Source organism: Rhincodon typus, chromosome 10 (assembly GCF_021869965.1).
Source record: "Rhincodon typus isolate 14 chromosome 10, sRhiTyp1.1, whole genome shotgun sequence".
Lineage (NCBI taxonomy): Eukaryota > Metazoa > Chordata > Chondrichthyes > Orectolobiformes > Rhincodontidae > Rhincodon > Rhincodon typus.
In genome coordinates, this window is record NC_063341.1 from 64,104,076 (window position 1) to 64,131,351 (window position 27,276).

A 27,276-nucleotide genomic window follows, 5' to 3' on the forward strand; every position below is an offset into this window, starting at 1 on the left:
CCCGAAATGTCAGCTTTCCTGCTCCTCTAATGCTGCTCGGCCTGCTGTGTTCATCCAGCTCTACACCTTGTTATCTCTAACGTTCTGGGGACCTGGGTTCAAATCCCGCCACTGTAGATGGTGGAATTTGAATTCAATAAAATATCTAGAGTTAAGAATCTAATGATGACCATGAATCCATTGTCGATTGTCAGGAAAACCCCATCTGGTTCACTAATGTTCTTTAGGGAAGGAAATTGCCATCCTTACCTGGTCTGGCCTACATGTGACACCAGCCCCACAGCAAAGTGGTTGACTCTGAACTGCCTCTGGACAATTAGGGATGGGCAATAAATGCTGCCTAGTCAGCAACACCCTCATCCTGTTAATGAATAAAAAAAAATCCTCAGACACTCAAGGGCAGGGTGATCATTGAACAGAGGCGGTAACTGAGGTCAGAGATAACTTGCTGAGTTAAAGTGCTGCCATCGTGAACTCTGGTTGGAGCATTTCATGGGATTGCATGGCATAGGTAAGTTTAAATATTCAAGTATTTCATTGTCCTTTGCCTCTGATAACCTGGGTTCGTCGACAATAAGGACCCCTTGGTAGTAGATACAATAGGTGACAGTTGAATAAAATGATAGGCATATCATTATAGCTTTTGTTGTCAACCCCTAAATTAGAAAATTGCCATAGTATTATTAACTACAGAAGTTGATTATCTTCTTATTAAAAGTTGAAGTCACCATTGTCTAACCAGACCACATGACTAATCTCCCGTTAGAGAGTGACAACGGGTGGTAGTTTAACCTGAGGGTCATCACATTTCAGGTCAGTGGAGAGGTAGAAGGGGAGAGTCTTTCATGATAATCTTGGCTGTTGCAGGAATTGAACCCGCACAGTTGGTGTCACTCCACATTACAAACCAGTCATCCAGCCAACTAAACTAACCTCAATCCTACAATTAAAAATGTATTGTTCCTCCTGATTTTAATGAGCTTCATTAATGTCATTAATCTCAACTTTATTTCATCATTTATCCTTTGTGTACTTATCTAAAGTGTCTGAAAATCAGGCTATATAATATGTACTATTATCAGGGTACTTGGCATTGGCCAACTTCTGAAAGTTTGCTGATGGAAACTTTATGTAAATTTTATGATCATTACAATTATAACCTTATAGGAATTTGTCTGATTCACCTATTATCCTCTACAACGTTAATTATGCATCTTTTCTCCATTACAGAGAGGAAACGTGCTTCACTACAGCAATTCTTTCCTTCTTTTTGTGTTTCTCCTGGTGTTCACTGTGGCCACAATTATGCAGTGCTTTTTGATGAGTGTTTTCTTCTCCAAGGCCAATCTAGCAGCTGCTTGCAGTGGGATCATTTACTTCACCCTCTATCTGCCTCACCTTCTCTGCTATGCTTGGCAGGACCGTATGACCAAAAATATGAAATTGGCAGCGGTAAGTTTAATGGATTCAAATGATTAACCCATTGAACATTTCATTGGCCCACGAACAGAAATTTTCAAGGAATGGCTCCAATTTTGAGGGGAGTGCAGAGATGGGACATTTTGGAGCTCTGCAAATCCAACCTGAGTAAAGCTGGCGCAGAAAGTTTGACAGGTCTTTGAAAGCTTTAACAGGTGTTTGACAGCTTGAAAGTTCAAATGGGTTTAGTGCACTTTTTGGTCAAATTAATCTATACTTTTTTAAAAGTGACAAAGGTACAGGGCCCCCTCAAGGGTAGTTGAATCCCCCAAAAGATACATGACCACACCCACACCCCAAGATGTCCAAGGGCCATACCCACCTCTTTAAAGCTGTATACTACCCATCCAAATTGATCTACAGATTTTAGACATGCCCTTAGCCTAATGCCATTCCTGGCCCACAAAAAAATAGAAAATGCTGTTTTCAACAGTGTTTTCTGATTTCCAGTCACTTCTGTCATTTTTGCTCTAGTGAAGATGTCCTCCATTGTTATGAAGATATTGGCCACATACCATGGAAGATATACCAGACAGCACAATTTTAAATCCACTGAGGAGTTGAAGGTGTGTTATACATCTGGAAAATAACCCAGAGGTGCTGTTCTAACTAATCCCAGCACTACCATTACTAAATAAAGTATGTTATGATTATAAGATGTTTCTACTTGCAAGTATTCTTCGCTATACAGTGGTATTCAGAGAATCACTTGCAATGATTCTGTTGCTGATCTCACATTGTTACCTCTGGTGTCCCCAATGATCTACTCTTCACTCCGTCCTATTTCTCATCTACATATTGTCCCTTGGTGACATCCTCATTAACAAGTCAGCCTTCTTTTGTATGGCGATGACACCCAGATCCTCCTCACCACCGCTGCCACCCCATTCAGCCCCTCAACCAACTTTAATTTGTAACACTCTGCATTCGACACCTGGTCATGGATGAACAGAAATTTCCTACAGCTAAATATTGGAAAGATTGAAGCCATTATCTTCAGTCCACACAACTGACTCTGCCCATAGCTACTGACTCCGACCCTCTCCATGACAACTATCTGGGGCTAAACCAGATGGTTCACAATTTTAGTGGTATTTAATTCCATGATAAATTTCTGAAAACACATCCACCCTATTACCAAAATTGCCTACTTCTATCTCAATTATATCACCTCACTCCACTTGTAATGCAGCTGAATCTGCTGCTGTAACCTTTATCCATGTCTTTGTTACCTCTGGACCTTACCACTCCAACACATGTCTAGCCAACTTCCTATCATCTCCATTAGATACCTTTGAGGTCACCTAAAACTCTACTGCTCATGTTCAAACCGACACCATGTCCCATTTATCCATCACTCCTGGTGACCGACATTGGCTTCTGATCTAGCAATGTCTTGGTTTTAAAATTCTCATCCGTATCTTCAATTCCCAGCAAGACCTTGCCCCCTACTATCTCTGTAGCCTCCTTAAATTGTACAAGGCATCCAGATCTCTGCAAACTTCATTTCTGGCCTTGAGTCCATTTCCAATCGCTCTGCCATTGGCAGTCATGTCTTCATCTGCTAAGCCCTTGAGCTCTGGAATCCCTTCCTACAATCTCTCTCTATTTTGTTTTACTTCTGAAGAAGACAATTCTTTAAGTATACCTCCTCATCCAAGCTTTTGGTCATCTGTCCTAATACCTCCTTTGTGAATTGGTGTCAAATATTTGTCTACTTGTGCAAAGTCTGTTGGGATATTTTACTGTATTAAAGATCCTACGATAAGTGCAGTTTGTTCCTGTGGCAATGACAGTTTCCAAGACAAAAGGTTATGGGTTCAAGTCATACTCCAGAGGATAAAGCCCATGCTAACACTCTAATACAGGGCTAACAGAGTGCTCTGTTGGAAGTGCAATCTTTCCTGAAACATGAAACCAATATCCCTGTCCACTCGCAGCTGGATATAAAGGTTTGCATGGCACTGTTTCAAAGACCTCTCTGATGTCCTGGCCAACATTTATCTATCAACAAACCAAAGAAATGAAAGATTTGGATATTAACACATTTATAGATGTAGGACCTTACTGTTATGACAGGAACTACACTTCAGATGTAATTTATTGACTGTGAAATGCTTTGGGACATCCAGAAGTCATCCAAGGTCTAACATAAATCCATTTTCTTTCTCACTGAGGACAGCCACAGCTTTTGACATTCAGATAATGTTGGTGTGAGGAGCTGAAAATGTGCCACTGGTAGCAGCTTGCAACTTTCCTCACTGCTGGATGATCAGAGGAAAAAGCAATTGCACTTAAAAACCATTCTGTACCATTGATTTATCAGACTAGAAACAGAATAATAAAAGCCTTCTCCCTGTCCAATTTGTAACATTATTGAATATTGATGTGAATTGTGTTGGGACCAATACTGAATCATCCAGTTCCTTTTTAAAATTTCAGAGTTTGTTATCTCCAGTGGCATTTGGCTTTGGCACGGAGTACCTATCCCGTTATGAGGAGCAGGGTCGTGGACTTCAGTGGGATAATATCCGTGCCAGCCCTATAGAAGGAGATGAGTATAATCTGCTGCTATCCATCAAGATGATGCTGTTTGATGCCTTTTTGTATGGAGTTCTTGCCTGGTATCTTGATGCTGTGTTTCCAGGTATGCTGACAATGAATTAACTATGGAAAGTATCCTTAGAAGAAGATTTTCTTTCCTATAAACCTTAAGTTTTTGTTACAGCGAAGGTCTAGACCAAAAATTACCCAATGGACCTTGCAACTCGCTCAGCAAAACATAAGAAAATTTAAATCATACAAGGAATGACATTCACTGCCAGGTCCAGCAGCTTGATTGCAATGATGGGGAATATTTATTGACCCAAAGTTACTTTATTCACTTCCTTAGAGAATATGCCTCCAATATTGAGCAGTGTTTCTACCATAGAGACCTGTGGACATTCACCACTGGATTTTAATGAATATATCCGGAATTAAACAAAAGCTAGTCTAATAGGAACCATGTCTAAAGGTAACTGTTGATCTGTTGTAAAAACCCATCTGGTTTACTAAAGTCCTTTAGGGAAGGAAATCTGCCATCCTGACATGGTATCACCTTCACGTGACTCCAGACCAACAGCATTGTGGTTGATGGACAATAAATGCTGGCTTAGCAAGTGATGCCCATGTCTTATGAATGAATAAAAAAAAATCAAAACAGAGGTGGATTTATTTTTTGGGCAATAAGAGAATGAATGGAAATGGGAATAGCTCAGGAAGTGGAGTTAAGGACAAAGATTGAGAGCTAAGTGACCTACTCCAGCTCCTAATTCTTATTTTTCAAGATTCTGTTTCAGATGAATTGACCCATCGACTTTTTAACACTTTGAACTGAGAAATGATCTCTTTTAGAATCATAAATAACAAAGAACTAAGAAAATTACAGCACAGAAACAGGCCCTTCGGCCCTCCAAGCCTGCGCCGATCATAGGATCCCTACAATGTGGAAATAGGCCACTCGACCCATTGAGTCCATACTGACCCTCCAAAGAGCATCCCACCCAGACCCACCCACTATCCTATCCCTGTAATCCTGCAATTCCCATGACTAATCACCTGCGTCCACATCCCTGCACACTATGGGCAATTTAGCATGACCAATCCACTTAAGCTGCACATCTTTGGACTGTGGGAAGAAACCAGACCACCTGGAGGAAACCCATGCAGACACAGGGGGAATGTACAAACTCCACACAGACAGTCGCCCAAGTTTGGAATTAAACCAGGTCCCTGAAGCTGTGAGATAGCAGTGTTAACCACTGTGCCACCCGTGCGTATTACCCAGGTGTTGTAAGATGAATCCACGCCACAGCTCATCATGCTGTAAGGTACATCTGGTTGCCACCATCGTCTTTTATTTTTAGGAGTTTATTGCATGTTAGCGACAAGGTACATGTTACATCAATGTGATAGGTATCGTTACTAAGATTGTGAGGGCGACTTCAACGTTAAGTCATGGTCCTTCAAGACCCAAAGATGTCCCCCTGCCTGAATCCATTTAACGTCATCATGCTGATTTAGTGCACTCCTCAATGTTAACCATTTCACACTCTTACACCTTTATACACCATGGGGGACCAATTCCCTGCAATGGCTTTACAGAAATTGGTTTCCTTGATCCAATGCAACATTTATAGATCTGGATCAATGATCTAATGGATGGACAAAGCTTCAGCTCATTTATGGATGGCATTTAGCTCTCAGAAGGAAAATTGTGTGTTCAGACTTCACAAGCATAAAAACACCTTCAATTTTAAGAACCTTCAGAAGTCACTCTTTCCCTTCACAATCAAGAGGATTTGTGGAGTAGATTCCTTCTACAAAGAAGGTAATCCCATGTTAATTGACATGTAGAAAATAACCCAGATGAAAGTTTTGTTCAGAATGGGATTGACAGTTGTTAGAATAATTGCAGATGGAATTGATCCATCAGTCTGTGGAACATGATGGTTTTTGAGCTACACAGACTTTGGGAATGTCATGGTAAAGAGGGAAACCAGTGAAAGAAGAATAATAAAAAATGGAAGACTGGATTTATAATTAGAATTTCACTTACCTCTGCAGGGGAGGAAAGTGTGGAACTGTTTATTGAGAGATTAAATGGGCTGATTAAAGTCAATGGTGAAGTAAATTGTGAAATTTGAACATTTTTTTCCTTCAATCTTCATGTTCTGAGGATTGGCAGCCCAAGGATGAAGATTTCCTCGGGGTCACTACGTTAGGGACATTAGAGTTCTATCAGAACAAACAATGTGTTTGCCATTTCTAGCCAAATTACAAAAGTATTTTAAAATGAGGCTTTTGTGGAATGGCCTCCCACACTTAATCTGTGTGGTATTTGTTCAAAATATGGCTACTAATAGACAGCAGAGGAAATCTGGGTACGCCAGGTGCCCTGACAGGGAGAGGCAATGACCTAGTGGTATTATTGCCAGACTGTAATCCAGAGACCCAGATAATGTTCTGGGCACCCTGGTTCAAATCCCACTGTAGCAGATGATGGGACTATGAATTCAATAACAAAAAAATTGGAATTAAGAGTCCAACGTTGACCATGAATCCATTATTGAAAAAATCCATCTGGTTCACTAATGTCCTTTTCAGGGAAGGAAACCGCCATTCTTACTTGGTGTGGTTTACATGTGACCCCACAGCAGTGTGGCTCATTCATAACTGCCCTCTGAGCAATTAGGGATGGGCAATAAATGTTGGCCTAGCCAGCAACACACTCATCCCATGAATGAATTTAAAATAGCAGGTGTAAGTCTAAATTGTAGATGTCAGGCTATTTGCTTGTGAAGCTTGGTCACCCCAATAACTGTAGTTTATTATGTTGTTCTTTCGCATTTATATAGGCCAACACGGAATACCATCTCCATGGTATTTTCCACTGCAGTCCTTGTACTGGTTTGGCGCTGAAAAATCACAACCTGCCACAGACGGTGAGTTCATTTATAAACCAGAGAACTGAGCGAACAGAATCAGATTTTGATATTATCGAGCTTCCCTGCCTTGCTGATTCCGTTGTGCTCTAAGTAAGCTGGCACAGTTTACAGGAGCGTCTCTGTACACTCAGAATTGGAAACCTGTGATTATACTGCCAGCTCACTTCACCGCTGAGCTGGTGAAAGCAGACTTCAACACTTAAATGCTGCCCCAGCAGTGTCTGTCTAACAGTGACAAGGCAGTCAGCTTTTTCCCATGACTATTAGAGACTTAAAGAAGGTGAGGCAAACTGTCTCGATTCATGATAAATTTAGTTTGAAGTGCTGAAAGTTGTCTGACCACTGATTACATTTATACTGCAAGCAATGTACAGCTTTAATGCTATAAGATCATCTTTCAGACGATTTCTCTTCAATGGCAAACTGCCAAATTCTGATGGATGATTATATAATAGTGCACTTTGGGTGAAGGCATTCCAAAACGTTGTAATGAACGATTAGCAAGGATATGGATTAACTGGTACATGAGAGAGCATGTACGCAACCAAAGTTTCTCTTGAACATAATCATGTTTTTGGTCCCTGGCCAACATCTTTGTCTCTGGCTTGCTGCAGTGTTTCAGCAAAGCCCAACGCAAGCTGGAGGAACAACACCTCACTTTCTGCTTGAGGACCCTACAGCTCTCTGGACTCAATATTGAGTTCAATAATTTCAGGGCCTAAACTCTCCCATGTCCTAGCCCCCTACCCCACACACCAGGCCTTGTTATCACATAGCCTGCCATTACACACCCCCAGGTAAGTTGTTTTTGTTCTCTTGATTATAGCATGTTTGAATGATCCGGCTAAGGATACAACGTACAAAAAAAACCTACAGATTCCTACTCCCCTTAGTTATCCAGTGGTCCTACGTTGATGATGATAAATGCTTTGTGTTGTTAAATGATCTACCATTCAATTTGTCCTACCATGTATTCAAAATAGGCAGGGAGAAATTGGGAAAAACCAACATAAATTTGACTATGTGATTAACATTCGCCTCTATTCAGCTTGAAATAATTGTCCATGGACATATATTGAATGAAAAATGTTCTTTTTAACTGCCGCTAAATAAGGGATAAGCTCTTTGAATGTATGCCACCTTCTCATACTCAAGATCCAAAATAAGTGTTAATCATGTTTTACTCTTTTTTTTATTGATAAGACAAAAAGGAAGTTAAAGACAGTGCAGAATATGAGGAAACGAAGGAGGAGAAAGCAGACAAATCTAGTGAGGAAACAGAAGACAAACCAAAAGAGAAAGCAGCAGAACAACCTGGAGAACAAGCAAGCAAACCAACAGAAGAAGATGCGGAGAAATCAGGAAAGCAGCTGGTAGCTGATGACAAACCAAAGGACAACAAAAAAATATGTAAACTGAAGGAGAAGGAAATGCAAGAGAAAGAGAGGCTGGAGAAAGAGAAACAGAAAAAAGAGAGGCTAGAGAAAGAGAAACAAGAAAAGGAGAGGCTGGAGAAAGAGAAACAAGAAAAGGAGAGGCTGGAGAAGGAAAAGCAGGAGAAAGAGAAGAAAGAGAAAGAGAAACAAGAAAGCGAAAAGGTCAACCCGGGTAATGTTTCGATCTTAACAGTAACGTCTTCAGGTGGACTCATGTTTTCCCCATTCCTAATTCTCTTTTCCAGATACTGAAGCAAATACTATGTCCATTTATTGTTATCTATTCGCAGTGACAGCAGCAATGGCAGGAAACCCCTTTTACGAGAAGGAGCCATCAAATCTGACTCTGGGAGTCTCTATTCAGAACCTAGTGAAGGTTTTTACAGAGGGGCAGAAGCCAGCTGTGGATGGACTGAACATTAACTTCTTTGAAGGGCAGATCACTTCCTTTTTGGGTCACAATGGAGCTGGAAAGACAACAACAATGTAAGAGATGACGTTCCTTTGCTACCACAACAAAATAATCATCAGCCACAAGAACAAGCTACATTCATGAAGTTCTTTTAGGCTCCTTCCCAAGTTGAAGGTAGCAAGAACAACATGGATGATGGCTATCTGTATTTTGAAAATAATTAACGGGTTTCTCAGCTTAGAATACAGCTTCCTGGTGACCATATGTATGGTTCATCCAAATCACTCCAAACTAAAATAAGGGGAGATAGGGAACAGAAAGGTAAATTGAGTCTTTGGAATTTCTTGCCACAGAGAGCTATGGGGGCAAAGGCCTTGTGTGTATTTAAGGCTGAGATAGATTCTTGATCAGTCAGGGCATCAAGGGTTACAGGGAAAGGACAGGAAAATGGACATGAGGAATGTTGAATCAGCCGTGATCCTATTGAATGGTGGAGCAGGCTTGAGGGGCTGAATGGCCTACTCTTCTGTTCCTGTTTCTTATGATTATAAACAGAAGAGTAAGAGAGCAAGTAAGATGAAATGCAGAAAGCAGAATGAAAGAAAGTTAATTTTTGCTGTTAGAGGTGAATATTTATTTTGTGGCTTATTGAAAGGGATTTTATTTTGTTCATTTGAACCAAGTACCTCAGTTGTCAGCACCCTCTGCTGAAGACTTCATGCATACTATTTGTTACATAACCATAATCACATGATTGTTATGTGAACTGTGGAAAGTTAAGCTTCAACCTCCAAGTTACACACGTGGAAGTTCACTGAACTAGAATAATAGCTGCTGTTAATCAGACCGTAGTACAGATCCTTGGAAACACACTGTGTTGCTGTTGCTTGCCATTCTCGCTTTTATAAACCCAACAAACATCAAAAACCAGCACCAGCTCCAACCATTGTGAAACTGTTCAGTCCGGAACCAAGTGTTTTCTGCCTCAGAAACCAGCAGCAGAAAATTCCCAATTTCCTCAATTCCTTACCAGCACATATGCCAGATTGGAATCTGTATCAAAAATAACAAAGAAAGCAAACTTGAGAAAGTTGAGATATGATCACAAGCTGCAGATTGTCCAAAATACATGAAGTATTTCCTTTTTTCCAATAAACCTGGGTGAAAGACTATAATGAGATAAATATTAACTAGAATTCTGTACTGCACTTGGTACATTTTTGACCTTGCAATCATTGAAGTAACCTTCAGTGTTATAACAATTAGCTTCTTCACAGGAATAGTTCAGCTCCAAATCCCAACAAATACACAGAAACATACATGCTATAAGTAAAGCAAGCAGAAATTAAGACTTTGCATTATACAATGCCTTTCACAACCTCCAAACATCCCAAAGCAATTTGGAGCCACTGAAATACTTGTAGTGTAAGCTCAGTTGTAACATCAGAAATGCCCAGTAAGAGTGCATGATTGCTCACTGCATAAGAATCATAGAATCCCTACAGTGTGGAAGCAGACCTTTCGGCCTGTCAAGTCTACACAAGCCCTCCAAATAGCATCCTGCCCAGACTCACCCCATCCCTGTAACCCAGCGTTTCCCATGGCCGATCCACCTAACCAGCCCATCTTTGGGCTGTGGGAGGAAACTGGAGCACCTGGAGAAAACCCACGTAGACACGGTGAGAATGTGCAAACTCCACACAGTCGCCCAAAGTTGGAATTGAACCTGGGTCTCTGCTGCTATGAGGCAGCAGTATTAACCACTGAACAATGGTGCTGCATAAATAAAAAGACAGAGACAGGGAAGCAGAAAGAATCAGAGACTGGGAGACTAGCAGGAAAACAGTTACATGGAAAGATAAATGCACAATTTTCCTTAAAATCATATTAACGTAACTATTAAACATTGCACTAATGTCCAGAAACATAGGGACAGGAGGAGGCCATACTGAAGACTCGCTGCTAGTGAGGAGTCAGCACACTCAGGAGATAAGAAAATATTTTGAATTATAACGATGCAAACTTAATTCCTGCAGAAAGAAGCAGGAAGCGTTGCATATTTGATAGCTGACTGTGTTAGTAAGTCATCCATCAGGATAAAGTCATCTGTTGTAAGATTTAGGTTCCCTTTGATAACAAATGATTTTGATCAAAACTGTGTAATTATCTTCTCTTAAAGATGTGCAAGAATTTTCAATGTTCAAATTCTAACCTGAGTTTGTAAGTCATGTGCAATCTCCAGTGTTTACTATCACTGGTTTTCCATTTGTATCCAATAGGTCAATGCTGATAGGCTTATTTCCACCTACATCAGGGACTGCAGTCATTAACGGCAAAGATATCCGCACAGATATTGATGCAATTCGACAGGAAATTGGTGTGTGCCCCCAGCACAATATTTTATTTAACAAGTAAGTATGATCCATCTGATCAAAGTCTTCAAGATATTAATAGGAAAAGATAGGGTAGATAAAGATGAGCTATTTCCACTGGTTGGGGATTCTAGAACCAGAGGGTATAGTCTAAGAATTAGGACCAGACCATTCAGAAGTGAGGAAGCATTTCTACGTAGAAACGGTGGCAGATGTTTGGAACTCTCTTCCACAAATGGCAGTGGATGCTGGATCAGTTGTTAATTTTAAATCTGAGATAGATAAATATTTGTTAAGCAAAGATATTAAGGAATATGGGCCAAATGGAGGTATGTGGAGTTAGGCAATGATTAACCATGATCTCACTGAATGGTGGGCCTGTGAAATGTCACAAATATCTAAAGGTGGTCTCTGAAATGTCTACCTTCTTCATCAACTGAGGATTTCCCAGCACTGTGGTTGACAGAGCCCTCAGAGAGGTCTGACCCATCTCCTTTACTTCAGCCCCCACCCCCTCTCTTCCCTCTCACAACAGCAGTAGGGGCCCCCTTGTCCTCACCTGCCATCTCACCAGCATCTATATCCATAGGATCATTAGCTGCCATTTGCACCACCTCCAGCAGGACACATATTCCTCTCCCCTCCTTTGACAGCCTTCTGCAAGGACGGTTCCCTCTGGAACACCCTGGTCCACTTGCCCTTCACTCCCAACATCCTACCACGGCCCCAAAGCACCTTGCTCTGCAACTGCAGAAGGTGTAACACCTGGCCATTTACTTCCTCCCTCCTCACTATCCAAGGGGCCAACATACCTTCCCGGTGAAGCAGCACTTTACCTGCACTTCACTCAATCTAGTCTACTGCATACGCTGCTCACAATGTGGTCTCCTCCACACTGGGGAAACGAAGCGTAGACTGTGTGACCGTTTTGCAGAACACCTGCGTTCTGTCAGCTAAAAAGACCCTGAACTTCCAGTTGCCTGCTACTTCAACACGTCACCCTGTTCCCTGGCCAATGTCTCAGACATGCTGCAGTGCTCCAGCGAAGCTCAGCGCAAGCTGGAAGAGCAGCACCTCATTTTCCTCCTGGGGACCCTGCAGCCTTCTGGACTCAATATCGAGTTCAACAATTTTAGGGCTTTCATAGTTTCTCCCATGTCTTTACCCCAGCGCCCATGCTTTGTCATCACATGGGCTGCTACCACAAGCAATCCATTGTCAGCCAATAATGGTCCCCATTAGCAGCTGATTCTCCCAGGTTGACCTTTACCCATTCCTTCATCTACCTGACTGTTTGTTTTTCTCTCTTTCTGGGCTTCATCTCCACCTATCATTTACTCCACCCACTCCCCCATAAATACCAACCTATTCCCAGCTACTATCAATTCTGAAGAAGGGTCGCTAGGCACGAAACGCCAACTCTGCTTTGTCTCCTCAGATGCTGCCACATCTGCTGGGTTTTTCCAGCAATTTCTGTTTTCATCACTGAATGGTGGAACAGGCTTGCGGGGCTAAATGGCCTATTCCTGTTCTTATGTTCCAATGTTCATCATTTTTAAGCATCCATTCTGATGATTCTGGCAATAAACAATAGAGGAGATTACTTAAGCGTCTGGGAAAAGAGGGAATTGATGTAAGTGATGAGGTGGTTGGTTATGATCAAACAAAACATGTTAGGATTTTGGATCCATGTGGCATGGTCCTACTATTCTTAAAAACAAAAAATAATTCCTAAGTTTGCATTATTCTGAACGCAGTGTGTCAACATTTCCTCTAATGTTTTCTGCTTTGTGCGTCGATACAAACTATATAAATGAGGCACATAAAATAGCTGCAGTTCACTTCCAATTCTAATGAGTTAGGTTACAAATAGAGCTGGGCAATGAATGACAGTAAGTAAAATGCTTCACCGAGTAGATGTTGATAAACAGCATGTTGCGCCTTTATTAAACACTTTGATCGGTGTGAAAGGATTTTTTTCCTTTGTAAAGTGACATGTTACAGCTGACACTGGGGCTAAGGATCATTAGGCAAAGCAAAGTGAAATTGACCAATGTGTTTGGACTAGGCTACAACATGCTTTTATTTCTGGGAGGTAGATATAGGTCCTTCTCCATAAGGTAAACCTTGATTAGCGTGCCAGAGGCAAAAAAACAAGTGGTACTTTGTGGAATGCAAGGGCTTTCTACAGGCCTGGTATCTGTCCAGGGATGTAGTTAATGTTGTTGCTGCCTACAACATCTGCTACACTACCCAGGGCCTGTAGATGATTCTGGAGAAGGATTCTGCCTGAGCCAGAGTTTCAGCATCTATCAAGATAAGCTCATTGTATCAGCCTGAGAATCTGGTTGACCGTCAGTGTGAGCCTGTGAAGTGATCAGGGAATCCCTGGAATGCTGACCTGGGGAAGGTTGTGTCTTTCCCCGAATAAGATTGGAACATTGATCTTCAGTGTAATGTTTTAAGGGAACTGTGAGCAGAATAATCTGATCTTATCTTTATCTTTGCTGTAGCCTAACGGTGGCAGAGCATATTTTATTCTACACTCAACTAAAAGGCCATACAGTGGAAGAGGCAGAGAAGCAGACAGAAGTAATGTTGGATGAGATTGGACTTCCTCACAAGAGAGATGAGCTGGCTCAAAATTTATCCGGTAATTTCAAGAATGATCAAAAGCATGCTCAAGTAGATAGTAACCATTTCAGAAGATGGAGTGTCCCATTTAGCCCCGTTCTGCCATTTAATTCAATCACAAACAGACTATCTGCTCATTATCACAGTCCTACTGTATGTAAAATTAACTGAGACATATCCTTAATTACAACAATGATTTCATTTCAAAAAATTCTTCATTAGTGTAAAGTGCTGCAGGACACTGAGGCGCTGTTGAAATGCAAATCTTTCCTTTTAGATTATGGCTAATCTATACTGACTTCAATTATCCATTGTTGCTCTATGTCCCTTGATACCTTTTGCTGAGCTTTGTCTTGAAAACATAAATTCCCCCAACAAGCACATGTTTTTGAGGACAAGAGTTCCAAATTTCCAAAGATTTTTTCCAAGAAAAAGTGATTCCTGACTTTGTTCCAAAATGTTCTTTTCGATGTATTTCAGTCACATTCAAAAATCTGAGCAAGTCCTGACATGTCATGATGCAAGTATATAGCGGTGGCATTATGTGCATCTACATCTTTGAGGTGTTTGATTGCGTTACATGCTACATTTAGAACATTATCATTAATAAAACTTTGATTACAGCAAGTAAACAAAGTCCACATTACACTGCCTGCAATAGTTACAGCAGCAGATTCTTTCAAAAGGTGATCTGGGGTGACATGGTGGCTCTGTGGTTAGCACCGTTGCCTCACAGCACCAGGGACCTGGGTTCAACTCCAGCCTTGGGCAACTGTCTGTGTGGAGTTTGCACATTCTCCCCGTATCTGCGTGGGTTTCTTCTGGGTGCTCCAGTTTCCTCCCACAGTCCAAAGATGTGTAGGGTAGATGCATTGGCCACGCTAAATTGTCCATAGTGCCCAGGGATGTTTAGGTTAGAAATGCAGGGGTAGGGGAATGGGTCTGGGTGGGATGATCTTCAGAGGGGTGGTGTGGACTTGATGGGCCAAATGGCCTGTTTCCACACTGTAGGGATTCTAATTGGACAAGCATCTGAAGGGGAAATATTTCAGGGCTATAGGGAAAGGGCAGGGTAATTAGATTAGCTGTGCTGTTCTTGCAGAGAGCCAGCGCATCCTTGACAGGATGCATGGCACTTTTGATGTTGCAACCATCCTGTGATAATAACTTTATAATGAATCAATGATTCTATGTGTATTCTTTGCATGCATAACTCAAAGTATTAATATTATAAAGACATGAAGTTGTTGACATGTTAAATGGTTTCTCTCTGTTCCTGAACAGGTGGGATGCAGCGCAAACTATCAGTAGCCTTAGCATTCATCGGAGCAGCTAAAGTAATCGTTTTGGATGAGCCAACATCTGGAGTAGATCCTTATTCCAGACGATCCATCTGGGATCTCTTACTGAAGTACCGTGCAGGTATACTGTGCTTCCCAGATTCATTCCAATAATAAAAGTCTAATGCATGTGACTAAATTACCAGTAATGTCTGTCCACACTGTATCCTGAAGTAAGAGAATTATTCTTTCTAAAAGTTGGCAGCCAACAAATGTATTAGAGTAAGAAATACTATAATCACATGAGCTACAAATAGTCTCACCTCCTGCTGTGTTTATCAAATTCCAGTGCATTTGTGCATGTAAGGCAAGTGATATTGGAAATGAATTTCACATAACAGGACTGACTGAACCACTAAGAAAAATGGCAGAAGACATAAAAGTTTGAAAACACGTAGGAATAGATTCAAGAACAGCTTCTTCCCTGCTGTTATCAGACTACTGAATGAACCTCTCAAATGTTAATTCTGATCTCCCACTCTCTGCACTGTAACACTGTATTCTGCACTCCGTTCTGCTACCCTGATGCATTTTGTATGGTACGATCTGTATCTCGGTGTATATGACATCAATAAATCGATCTATCAATCAATCAAATGCACCAGCCCCTTGTAGGAAAGTCTCAAATTATCTTAAATCTGTGCTGAGGTGGGTGATTTCAGATTACATTAGCCATAGGACCTCAGGACTGGGAAGGTAAAAGCTCAGCTCCTAACCAACAGCGGAAAAATGCACAATGCTGCATTGGCATCAGAAGTTAAACAGAATCAGATTTGATATGATATTCCCCGCAGCTAAATGTTCACTTCAATGGTTTAGATAAAGTTCTGGATGTTGTAAGTGCCCGTACAGTCACTACACAGCACAAATTTATCACCTTCAGAAATAGAAAAGACAAAGGAACTTGGAAGAAAAGACTGATAATACTAGCTAAAGACATAACTGTATTAGAATTACGTCTTTTTGAAACAGACTGTTAAAGAGATTTGACGTTAATGTTGGGTCTGATAGCCTGTTGATGGCAATGCTCACAAGCTAAGTGTTGGGCCACTGCCCTGACTGTCTCACCAATGCATGAATTTATATGATCAGTTCATAGTTGGCAGCTACAAGGATGCTTAAACAGAGTGAAGGTGTTCGTCCCTGACAGCTGAAAATTTGACATAATCTGACTCCCACTCACATTATGTTTCTGGAGATTGGGACTCGATGAATGATTGAAATCTGGAGCTGAAGCAGCTGTGCCAAGTTATCATTTCTCATACTAATCCAGTGAGTCTGATCTTGCTGCTTATTCAGATGTGGCTGTGATCACAGCCATAATATCATTTTACTCAGCAACAGGAGAGCGCTAAGGCTGGTAATCAACTTTTACGCAATGGGAAGATTGTACAGTGGGATTCAGAAATAAACAACAAAGGCTCAGAAACAGTCAGCAGATCAGGCAGCATCTGTGGAAGGAGAAACAGAATTAAAATGTTTCAGGTCAATTACTGCTTCTATTTTAGATTTCCAGAATTCAGAGTAATTTTGTTTTAATGGAGTCCAAAATGTGGCATTGTTGCCTAGGTTTTGAATGAGAAACTGCAGGAGTTTATCTGGGATTTTATTGATCCACACACAGATAGGAGAGTAACTAAGATAGTGCCCAGTCCATTGGTGTTTAACTTCCCATGTTACCCGGTGCTGTTTGCACGGTAATTGGCCAGTGCTGTTTGGTCACATCAGTTCAGGAGCCACACATTCATTTAACTGAGGCCCAAGCCTCAAAGCAGGCAGCAGTGCCATCTCTCAGCACCTGCACCATTCACCATCCCCTATCAGTCCGTCAGCATTACCCCTACAATAATGCAGCACTCGCTCAATACCGAACTGGGAGATTGTCCTGGATTAGCTTTAGTTGCTAATGTGAGAAGCCCCCCAATCAAAGTGATGGTGGCCATCAAACAAAGGAAACTGAGGGAGTTCTATCCTTCCAAATAAGTCAACACAGCACAATGACAATAAAAGATCGATTAAATTCAGACAACAGCCTCACTGGGCTTTCTGCATTGGGAATATCCTTGAATTATGTTATTGAGCTAATCTCAATTACACAGTAAGGTCAGGTCGTTCTGGCACAGATACATCCATAGCTTTAGGAGTGGCCACCATATATTGGTATCATCTTACCTCATCTCTGTGTAGGTGTTGAGCAGTATTCAAGACCAGAGCCGGTGGCTGAACTGCAGCAGGTCCATTTCACATCTACCGCCGGCGTGATTGATAGGTTTAGCTACCTCCTGGGTGCAGCAATCTGTAGTACATGGCCACAGTCAATGACAGCAGGTAGATACAGCAAGGGAGATCATGGAGGTACTGTTGATAGATCAGATGGGCTGATTGGAATGGATCTGTTGTGGGAGGGTTTGAGATAGTAGTCTGAGCCCAGTGGTAATGTGGACAGAGATGGTGATTGGGGTGGAGGGGGATAGATGTCAGTCAGGGAAACCCTATCATACTGAAGGAAGTGGGTTAGGAAGCAGACACATCACAGTGGTGTGATGCATTTACTACTAAGCTTGTCGGGCCTGAAGGAAACGTTCCTTGTCCTTGGCCACAAGCAATGCTATGAAAACACATATCTCATGGATTCAACCCTTCTTAACTTCCTCTTACTGTGAGATTACAGTGATCTGGGAAACCAGTCAGACTGTGGTTAAAAATAGAATCACAATTAAAATGAGGACACACCACAACTGATCTATTGTCTCCTCATCATTCTGTCTCTTTTAAAATGGGGAATAGGTGGGTTTGAGGCAGGTCAGATATCTATTTCAGATTTTTAACTTTTTAACCATCCAACAGAACCAGACTACCTTTACTTTGGAATTTAAAATTCCTTAATATGTAGGATTCTATAAGATAGATAATGAAGACCCTACTGTATATACTATTGGATTCTATTATATACATATAAAACATATTTTGCATATGTTATAAACAACATTAAACTACAATGTTGTTGGACCATCCTCTATATTTATTTATTTTATATGAACAGTGCGATACACATGTAATGTTAGAGTACAATATCCTTATAGAACTCTACCCAGACTCGACAAGACTGCATCTGTACTGTTGGATTCTGCTACAGCACGCATTCATACACTGCTTCTAACATACTAAAATTTGCCAAGAAATTTCACAGGTGCAATAGCAAATGAAACTTGATACCCAGCCATATAGGGAAATGGTAAAACAGGTGTCAAAAATCCAAATCAAAGAGGGGTGGGTTTGGAAAACACAGAGACAGACAGATGCACGGATGTTTGAGATTGACATTCCAGAGTTTACCAAGGCAATTGAAAATACAATTACTAACAGCGAAGCTGTGAAAATTGGGGACATGCTACAAACATCTGAAGATGGAATTCTACCAGCTTACCCTTGAGATAGGTAATTTCACACCTCCACAGCACACACAGGGAAAAAAAACAAAGTACTGTTAACATTGCCAGCATGATTTAACTTCCACTAAAATGAATCAGTTGCGAGGGGTTTGAATTCCTGTTTCTAGCATGTAAATTTGTATAAAATCATTACTATCAGTTAGGCTTGAAAAGGTATTTTCTCCATCTTATATTTGAGGTTTCAATGAATCATAAACAGTTGCTACTTTTGCAGGTTCTCAATGGAACCCATCCCTTTTAAGAGAGATTATTGGCTGGCCAAAGAATTTCAACCATGTTCTTTCTGGTTAAAGCCTCCTCTCAGATTCTGCTGCCTGTTGGCTCTGGAGGAAGTTGGGCAACACATCAGTAATAACATAAACTGTTGTGCTGCGGTTTCATTGTTTTAGATTAGAGTTTAATTGCACTGGCAAGTGCAGATGTTGATCTGGTGCAACACTTAATTGCAGATTTTTGTTTTTTAAAAGTCATCCTGGGAGACATTTCAAAATATTGATTCTGAAGTTGAAATCCAGCTTCGGTCAGTAGCTTTCATTGAGTGTGGCAACAATTTTTGATGATTTATTTTTTTTTAAGAACCTTAATATTCCAGCAAATGGTTTTCAATTTCACTGTATGCTAGTTACCTGCAGACTATCAGTCTCTTGCAGTCCAGGAATGTAAGAAATAACAAAGAGAAGGTGGGTCCTCCTGTAGTTCTGAGCACATGCAGTAATGAGACTCAGTAAATGAATAAAACAAGAGCTAGAACATAATGTTTCAAAAGTGTCACCTCCTTCATTGAACTGTACCGTGATGTCATCCAAGGAAGGTTCCAGGTTAATGTTCACATTGCACAGAGCTAAGAATGCAGTAATGCTGCTGATAGTTAAAACCTGTGTGAGCCAGTTAGGTTTGACCTAAAGTCTTTATGCATATGCTATACTGGCTGAGGTTTGCTCTTAATAAGGAAACCTTTACTAGGGGTGGGGCAAGGTTGGTAGGAGTGTGGAGGAATTTTTTTTGTGATCCCTGCTAGAAAGGTCTGTGAAAAAAATGTTCCCTTCCAGAGAGGAGATGCTTGTATTGCCAACATTACATCTTCCAGATTGAGAGAAATCCTGAGGGTGTTTCTTCCACAGCTTGCTGCTGCTTTGCATACCAATCTTGGGCTGAAATGTGCACGCAGAGTCAGGGGCCATGTAATCTCTCGGCCATAACACAGATTCCTCTACAGTGATTAGTAACTTAATGTGTAAGGACACTTGGAACCAAATCACAACCAAAGAACCTCGGGGCAGAACATGCTGGTACCAGACCTTCCAACCCACCTTTACTTTTGGCAACATGTGCACACACCTACACCAGTAAACAAAGAGTAATTAAACACTTTCCATCATACAGGATAACAACAGCCCAAAGCTTTAGAAGGCCTGAGTCCAGCAAATGTGTCTGGACTGATAGAGTCTGATAGAGATTATACTTTTCTCAAATCTTCCTTAGCTTGACACGGTCTCAAGCATTGTGTTACAGGCATTTATTTTGGCTTTGAGACAATCAAACGAAATGTGTAATTCATTCCAAGAAAGAACTAATGTGGTGTTACAGGCAAAACGTTATCAAAATTGATCCTTGTTCAACGAAACATTGGCTGAAGGCTCCCTCTAGTGGACAGCATTGATTAATAATAAACTAAGAGAAACTTCTATGTTCTCACACTTAGGAAGAACCATCATTCTCTCCACTCACCATATGGATGAAGCAGATCTTCTTGGCGACCGGATCGCAATCATTTCTCAGGGAAAGCTGCAGTGTTGTGGCTCCTCTTTGTTCCTGAAGAACTGCTTTGGTTCTGGTTTCTATCTGACCCTGGTTCGCAGGATGAAGAAGGCACAACGAAGGAAACAAGGTGCTATGGTAAGGTTAATGCATCCGCATCTTACTGTGTACACACAGGAGGGACCAGGTGCTCTGTATCTGAGTAGAAGCCACCTGACAGATTCTTCGGTTGTAAAATCAGATCAAAGGCTTTATTTGTGAACAAACTGTTGAAAATCTGCCTTCATCTTTGATGTACTTGCCACGGAATTCAGTTTCCTTGGCTAGTAAGTATAAGCAAGGCATACACTATCCATTAGCTGTTGTGGAATGGTGAATATCATCCTTGCCTCTGACCCAGACACTCTGGGTTCAAGGCCCACTCCAGGAGCCGGTGAGCAAGTCCGAGAAGGTGTGTTAATGATGTGCCTAGCAGGTTGAGTACCAGCTGCAAGCACATGCGAATTGTAGTTAGTAAGAGTGAGAGAAGTATCCTGGTCAGCCACATGATAGCAAGAGTCCATAGCCCAGAATATAACTTTCATATATAAGTACACTTTGTCACAGCAGCTAGAACTGACTGCATGGACTATAATATCATCACCCACTGCTGATTTGTTGCATGAACAGTGTTGCTTTAAACAGCATTGCATGAATGAAGCAGGAAATTATACAAAAAGTCTACTCAGAGGAAGCACTTCCACAGAAACAATATAGCTTGGGGGAAATGGCATCAGAAGCAGAATTTTAAAAAGATCAAAGGTCTCTCCTGTGCAAATTAAATCCATCTTCCAGATCTACCCATGTAGTTAGATTGCTTTTTATTGCTGTTTGTGGTGATTAGCATTTCATTTGATCTCTGCTTTTCTTTTACTCACAAACCTATCACAGCCAACATGCACCTGTGGAACAGGCTGTCGCTGCTCCTGCTCCAACTGTTCTCCTATTGATGAAACCCTACCAGAAGAGGAACTAGACGGTGAGGTTTGCATTTTCTGCCTCGCTTTTATCAGTGTTGCTCAAGTACTGTTCAACCGTAAGAACCTTGGTCCAATCTTTCCTCCCGGCTTGTATTAGAGCTGAACTTTGGGCTCATTTTGAGCCTCATTGCTCAGCTTCTCAACTCGTCTCAGCTGCTCTCAATCTAAAACTGGACAAATCCAAACTGCTGGTTAACACGAGAAAGTTCTGAAGTATTTATATTGCCTTGACTCCCAAGAAATGGCACTGGTCAAGTAATTATGGCATGCAGCAAGCATGCAATGGCATTTCTGTTATGTCACTTGTTCTAATCTTTCCCACTTTCATCCTTGTTATTTCCTAACCCTCATTACAGGCTTTCTCTTCTGTGTTGACAGGAAGAAAAGCTGTTTGACAACGTTCAAAAGGTTAGATCCACAGAGTCAGCCAGCAGGAAGCATGCTTGGGTTGGCAAATGCAGCTCAACAGTTTCTATGAAGTTCTGACTCAGTGGGAGTTCACATTACTAAAGCTCCCACTTTTCGTCGTTGATTCTATAATAACAAGGATAGTCCAGAAATACATCTTTTCAATATTACTTCCAAAAGCTTAATATGAATTGTATGCCTATGTTGTGTGTTGTCTGCTATTTTGACAGATTTTAACTCATTCATGAGAAAAGGATAAACACTTGTGCTAAAATTGTAATCTTTATGAAATCTTATTTGAGCCTGTTTATCATTTAGTAAGAATAAGAACTTTTGCAAAACTCATTCCTCAGCCTTCTTTATTCGTTTATTCACTCATGGGATGTGGGTGTCATTGGCTGGACGAGGATTCATTACCCATCCTTAGTTGTCCTTCAGAAGGTGGTGGTAAGCTGCCTTCTTGAACCACTGCAGACCATGCACTGTGAAGACACCCCCATTGTGCTATTAGGAAGGGAATTCCAGAATTTTGACCCAGTGACACTGAAGGAACAGCTGTATATTTCCAAGTCAAGATGGTGAGTGGCTTGGAGAGGAACTTTCAGGGGGCAGTGTTCCCATATATCTGATGCCCTTGTCCTTCCATGTGGAAATGACTGTGGGTTTGAAAGGATTTATTCAAATGGCAGCAGAAGGATTGACAGTTTTACATCTCATCTCAAAGGCAGCTCCTCTGACAGTGCAGAACTCTCCCAGTACTGTATTGGAGTGTCAAACTGGATTTTTGTGCTAAAGCACTGGAGTGGGACTAGAACTCTGATCTTTCTGACTCAGGACTGAGATGGCTTACTGAGCCATAGCTGAAACCATTTGTATATTACTGTTGCATATATATTATGATCCTTGCCGAAAGCATTATGTGCTATACCCATGACTATATGAGACACTGATGTGCTTTCAATCTGAATTAATAACGAGAATGGATTGCCTGTTTGTATAAAGATTGTAGTAAACTTGTAAAGAATGGCCTTTCACTGTAGTCTTTGTTGGTCCTCTCTCATGCAGGTGATGTAGATACATTGACAAATCTCATCAAACATCATGTTCCTGATGCCAAGTTGATGGAAAATGTTGGTCAAGAGCTTTACTACCTGCTGCCCAGTAAAGATTTCAAACATAGGGCCTACGCTAGCTTGTTCCGGGAAATCGAGGAGACTCTGCAAGATTTAGGCCTCAGCAGCTTTGGGGTGTCTGACACTTCACTGGAGGAAGTAAGACTGATAATTATTTATCATAAGGAACTGCCCTTTTTATCAATTCCTTGGAATTTTTCATTAGAAGTAATGAAATATGACAGTCAAGCAATGTGGTCACTTGTCAAGTATGTTATTTACAAAGAGACTCCACATCACATTGCCAGAATTTTACATGAAGGCTGTGGTTCCGAGCCAGCCTCCCCTTGACCAGGTCTCCATTTACAATGGTCAGCATTAATTAGCTTGAGGTGGGACTTCTATTTGACTGATCAACAGTGCAACCAGGAGTGCTGGCCATGCCTGGAACTGCAGGCAGTTCTCAAAGAAGAGAAACCATGGACCTGGGCTTGAAGGCAAGTCCCAGGCTTTAGCTGGCATCAGGCTGACAGGCATCAGCAAAGGGGCTGGGGGGGTCAAGGGGGGTGGTGCCAGATTCATCAGGGCTTTGGAAGAAATGCTGGGGTTTGGGGAAATCGGGGGAGTACAGGGATACCTGAACCAAACCCCTCCAACCATCCTGGCCACAAGACTGCATGCTTTCGGGCCATTAGTTGGCCAATTAGGGGTCTCAAATGGCACAAGGGTAAATAGACTGTGGCAGCAGGTAGGCTATGTAGGCACAGCTGTCATGATGTCCTATTTTACACCACCTTCCCCTACCCCTCATGTGCCAACCTACCTCGGTTGGGGTTTGTAGAATTCCAGTCAGTGTATGGTCCACAAACATATCACATGTCTGTGTAAATCCCCTTCTGTGCGGTTTTAACAAGGAGGTTACTTTGTTAACACTAAATTGATTATTGTCTCTGTGAATACAGTGGAGAAGGGAATTCTGTATTGGCACGATCAGTAGTATGCAGGTATTCCAAGGTCAAAGTCTGAAACAATATTAAGTCTTACTGGGAGTGAGAGTTGCTTGTTGGCTCGGGTGTTAGTGGAGTGTGTCCCTCCTGATTAGACATTACACAGCCAAAAGGACCACCTCCCTTAATGACCCCCACCCTGAGCCTCTCAATTGACTGTTCCTCACTAGGACCTGCTTCATCTGCCTTTATCACTGACTTGATTTAAGCTGCAGCCCCAGCAGAGCTCACTGTACCTGGTGAGAATTTTAAGCAGTGCTTTCCATAAACTACCAGTGCATAGTACCTATAATGGCATCTACACTCAAGAGTGGCTCCGACTTCATGCTAAGCCAAAAATCATCTTTCCAAATAAAGACGCAGTTTGTTTCCCTTCTTTTGTGAATTCTTTATACCAGTGCGCAAAGTCTTCTAGAGTCACATGTTCTCATAAATGACAAATTGAGGATTTACACTCACCTGGAGCATCAATGCTTTTCTTACAGCAGACACCATTAAAGTGAGCTGTCTTAAATTAGGACTAGAATTTCTATGGACATTCACCCAGTCGTTCACCATGAGTTTGTTGTGGACTGTGTCTTAGAAGATGCTGTACTCTATATAAGAGATTTGGCGAGAAAAAGCGATCTTTTCAAAGTGAACATACTATATTAGCTCGATACATTCAAACCCCACACATGGTCTGAGCTGCTTTCGATTTCTCGGATTGTCCTCAATCTCATGTATCTATGACATCTTCATGATTTTCTGTGTGCATGCTCAGTTGTTAGCCTCCGAGTTAACCCTTTATTCTGCAATGACCTTAAAGGTAAGAATCCACAATAACTAGAAATCGAACGTGTAAACTTACCGGCTCCCTGCCTGCATTCCTTGCTGTGACATTGCTGATGAGTATCTTCCTTTAATCTAGTGTCTGCAAAAAATATTTCCTGTGTGAAAGGTCTGAGAGGGGTCAGTCACTTGTAACTCAATTCTGTCCTTTGCTCATTTCTAGATATTTCTAAAGGCAACTGAAGATCCCATGCCTGCAACAGGTAAACAAGCAAATCTGAAAATTCAGAAACCTGTGGTTCATATGAAACATTTTGGGGTAGTGCATGTGCTTTTGTAAAATTGATGTACTGATAAATAATGAACAAACTTGCATTTACAGAGCAGCTTTCACAACCTCAGGACCAATATTCCTTCTAAGGTGTGACTGTGCAGAAACTCTAATGTTCTCTTGCAGGCTGCATGCAAGGTGATGCAAAAAAAACTTAAAGGGTCCACACACTTTTTAAAAAAATCACATGCAAACCTTAAAAGGTAAACAGATAACACTGCTAAGGGCATCCTAAGTGCTTCACAGCTATATACTTTTGAAGAGTATTCATTGTTGCAAAATAGGAAATGCAAAACAAAAAGACCAAGCAAATATCAGGGAAATACGTTAACAAGTTAGCTGTTTTCCTGGTAAATAAATGCCAGACAGGTCATTGGGAGACCTTCCATGCTCTTCTTCAAATAGAATCATGAAGTCCCTTTTGTCCACATGAGAGAGCAAGCAGTTTGGATTTAATGTTTAACTTGAAATAAGGTACCTCTGACTATGCAGTACTCCTTCAGCATTGTATCAAAGTTTCTGCAAAAAATGTGCTCAAGCCCCTGGAATGTGGCTTGAACCCATTACCTTTTTCTTCAAGGTGAGAGTGGGTCAGGTCCAATACCTTGCTGTGATTATAATAACTGTATGCTGATTGTATATTCTCCTTTGACAGTGAGGCTCAAACTTACAGATATATTCAGTACTGTTGAGTTCTTTGCCTGAAGGCAGGTCCAACCCAAGACACTACAATCTCCATCACAGGGTCCTGAATCCACTGCAGCTGAAATGGGGATCAAACCCTGTGCTGTTGGCACCAATCTGAGCCAATGGAGCCAACCAACAATCACCCAAAGGAATCTGAATCGATGTGGAAACATGCACTTTTACTTGACCATTGTAGCCTGGAGCTAATGATGGTAGAGCCTGTAATTTATTTCCATCACATGGTTGATCTCCTGTGCTTATGTTGGAAGGATTGACAAGTTGAAACCCAGCCTCTTTAGCTGTGTTATGACACACCCACTTTGGCCACCAAATCCTGGAGTGAGAGTTGAATCCAGAGTTTCAGGCAGAAACATAACCCACTTTGCCACAAGACCTTCCACTTATTCAATATAGCCAAGTCTTTGTGATACAATCTTACAATTTCACACAGGTAGAATTTGCCATTCTTTTTCACTGTTATTTAGGTTCTGATTAATGAAATAAAGGCTTTGCATGTTCCCAAAGCTATTTGGACAACATTTATGTGTTGCAAAGGAAATAGTCAGGAACACACTATGATAATGCTTTTGATAATGTTCTATGACGTTAATTGTTTCCCGGGTGATTACAGAATAGTAAACATAACTGAAATCTACAGTTTAATACATTGCTTTGAATCAGTTCTAACCATCAGTGGTCCTGGATATTATACACAACAAGCTGAACTTATAACAGAGCATTTTTAGGGTACAAATCGACCATTAAATTGAGAAGGTTAAGAGAAACTTGCTGATTGATTTATATGGGCGGTCTGTTGCTTTGCACAAATAACATCTCACCTTTAGCCTCACTGTTTCTTTCAGCAATTTGCTGGTTTTGCACATTAATTACTCATTGACCTCGTCACAGCAAGTTAACTCTGCTAATTAGCAGATAGGTACTTTTTAGTGACATTGTAATAATTACTGCAGTACCAAACAACTTCTTTGGCCCAGAAGTTGAAAAAAACAACCTATGGAGTCTCCTTAATTAAGGTGAATTACAAAACTTGGAAATGTAGCATTAAAAATCAATTATTTTTTGTTTTCCCTTTTCTTAGTTCAATCCTTCTTTTAATCTCTTGCTTGCTTTCTTGAATTTAGTGTATATCTAATCAGTTCTGCTTCTCAGTTATTTCTGCATATGGAGGTCAGTTGGCTGGATGGCTGGTTTGCAATTCAGAGTGACTTCAACAGCGCGGGTTCATTTCCCACACTGGTTGAGGTTACTATGAAGGTCCTGCCTTCTCAAACTCACCTGAGGCATGGTAGCCCTCAGGTTAATCTCAACACTAGCTGTCTCTCTCTAATGATAGAGCAGCCTTATGGTCCTCTGGGATTGCGGCAACTACCATTGTTTTATTAATCCTTCAATCTCATTGGTGAAGAAAATACATCATGATTCCGATGCCCCATTTCCCTTGTCACTATTCCTAGTGGTTTACATTGATTTTAAACTGATTTAAAATGTCCAACTATGGGTATTTTACAAGATAGCTTCTCCAGCTGCCCTAATGCATAAACTTGACCA

The 27,276-nt window shown here is 41.2% G+C and overlaps 1 protein-coding gene across 1 annotated transcript in view; it reads left to right on the top strand.

Moving 5' to 3' along the window:
• abca4b (ATP-binding cassette, sub-family A (ABC1), member 4b) overlaps positions 1–27,276 on the top strand; it is a 112,439-nt gene that overhangs the window by 38,189 nt on the left and 46,974 nt on the right. Inside the window, exons 15-26 of the mRNA XM_048601542.1 lie at positions 1,231–1,452; positions 3,922–4,126; positions 6,879–6,965; positions 8,172–8,558; positions 8,713–8,890; positions 11,096–11,227; positions 13,702–13,841; positions 15,107–15,244; positions 20,317–20,510; positions 21,303–21,390; positions 22,865–23,070; positions 24,913–24,952. Of these exons, the coding sequence (XP_048457499.1) occupies positions 1,231–1,452; positions 3,922–4,126; positions 6,879–6,965; positions 8,172–8,558; positions 8,713–8,890; positions 11,096–11,227; positions 13,702–13,841; positions 15,107–15,244; positions 20,317–20,510; positions 21,303–21,390; positions 22,865–23,070; positions 24,913–24,952 (2,017 nt within the window). The remainder of the gene's footprint in view (positions 1–1,230; positions 1,453–3,921; positions 4,127–6,878; positions 6,966–8,171; positions 8,559–8,712; positions 8,891–11,095; positions 11,228–13,701; positions 13,842–15,106; positions 15,245–20,316; positions 20,511–21,302; positions 21,391–22,864; positions 23,071–24,912; positions 24,953–27,276) is intronic.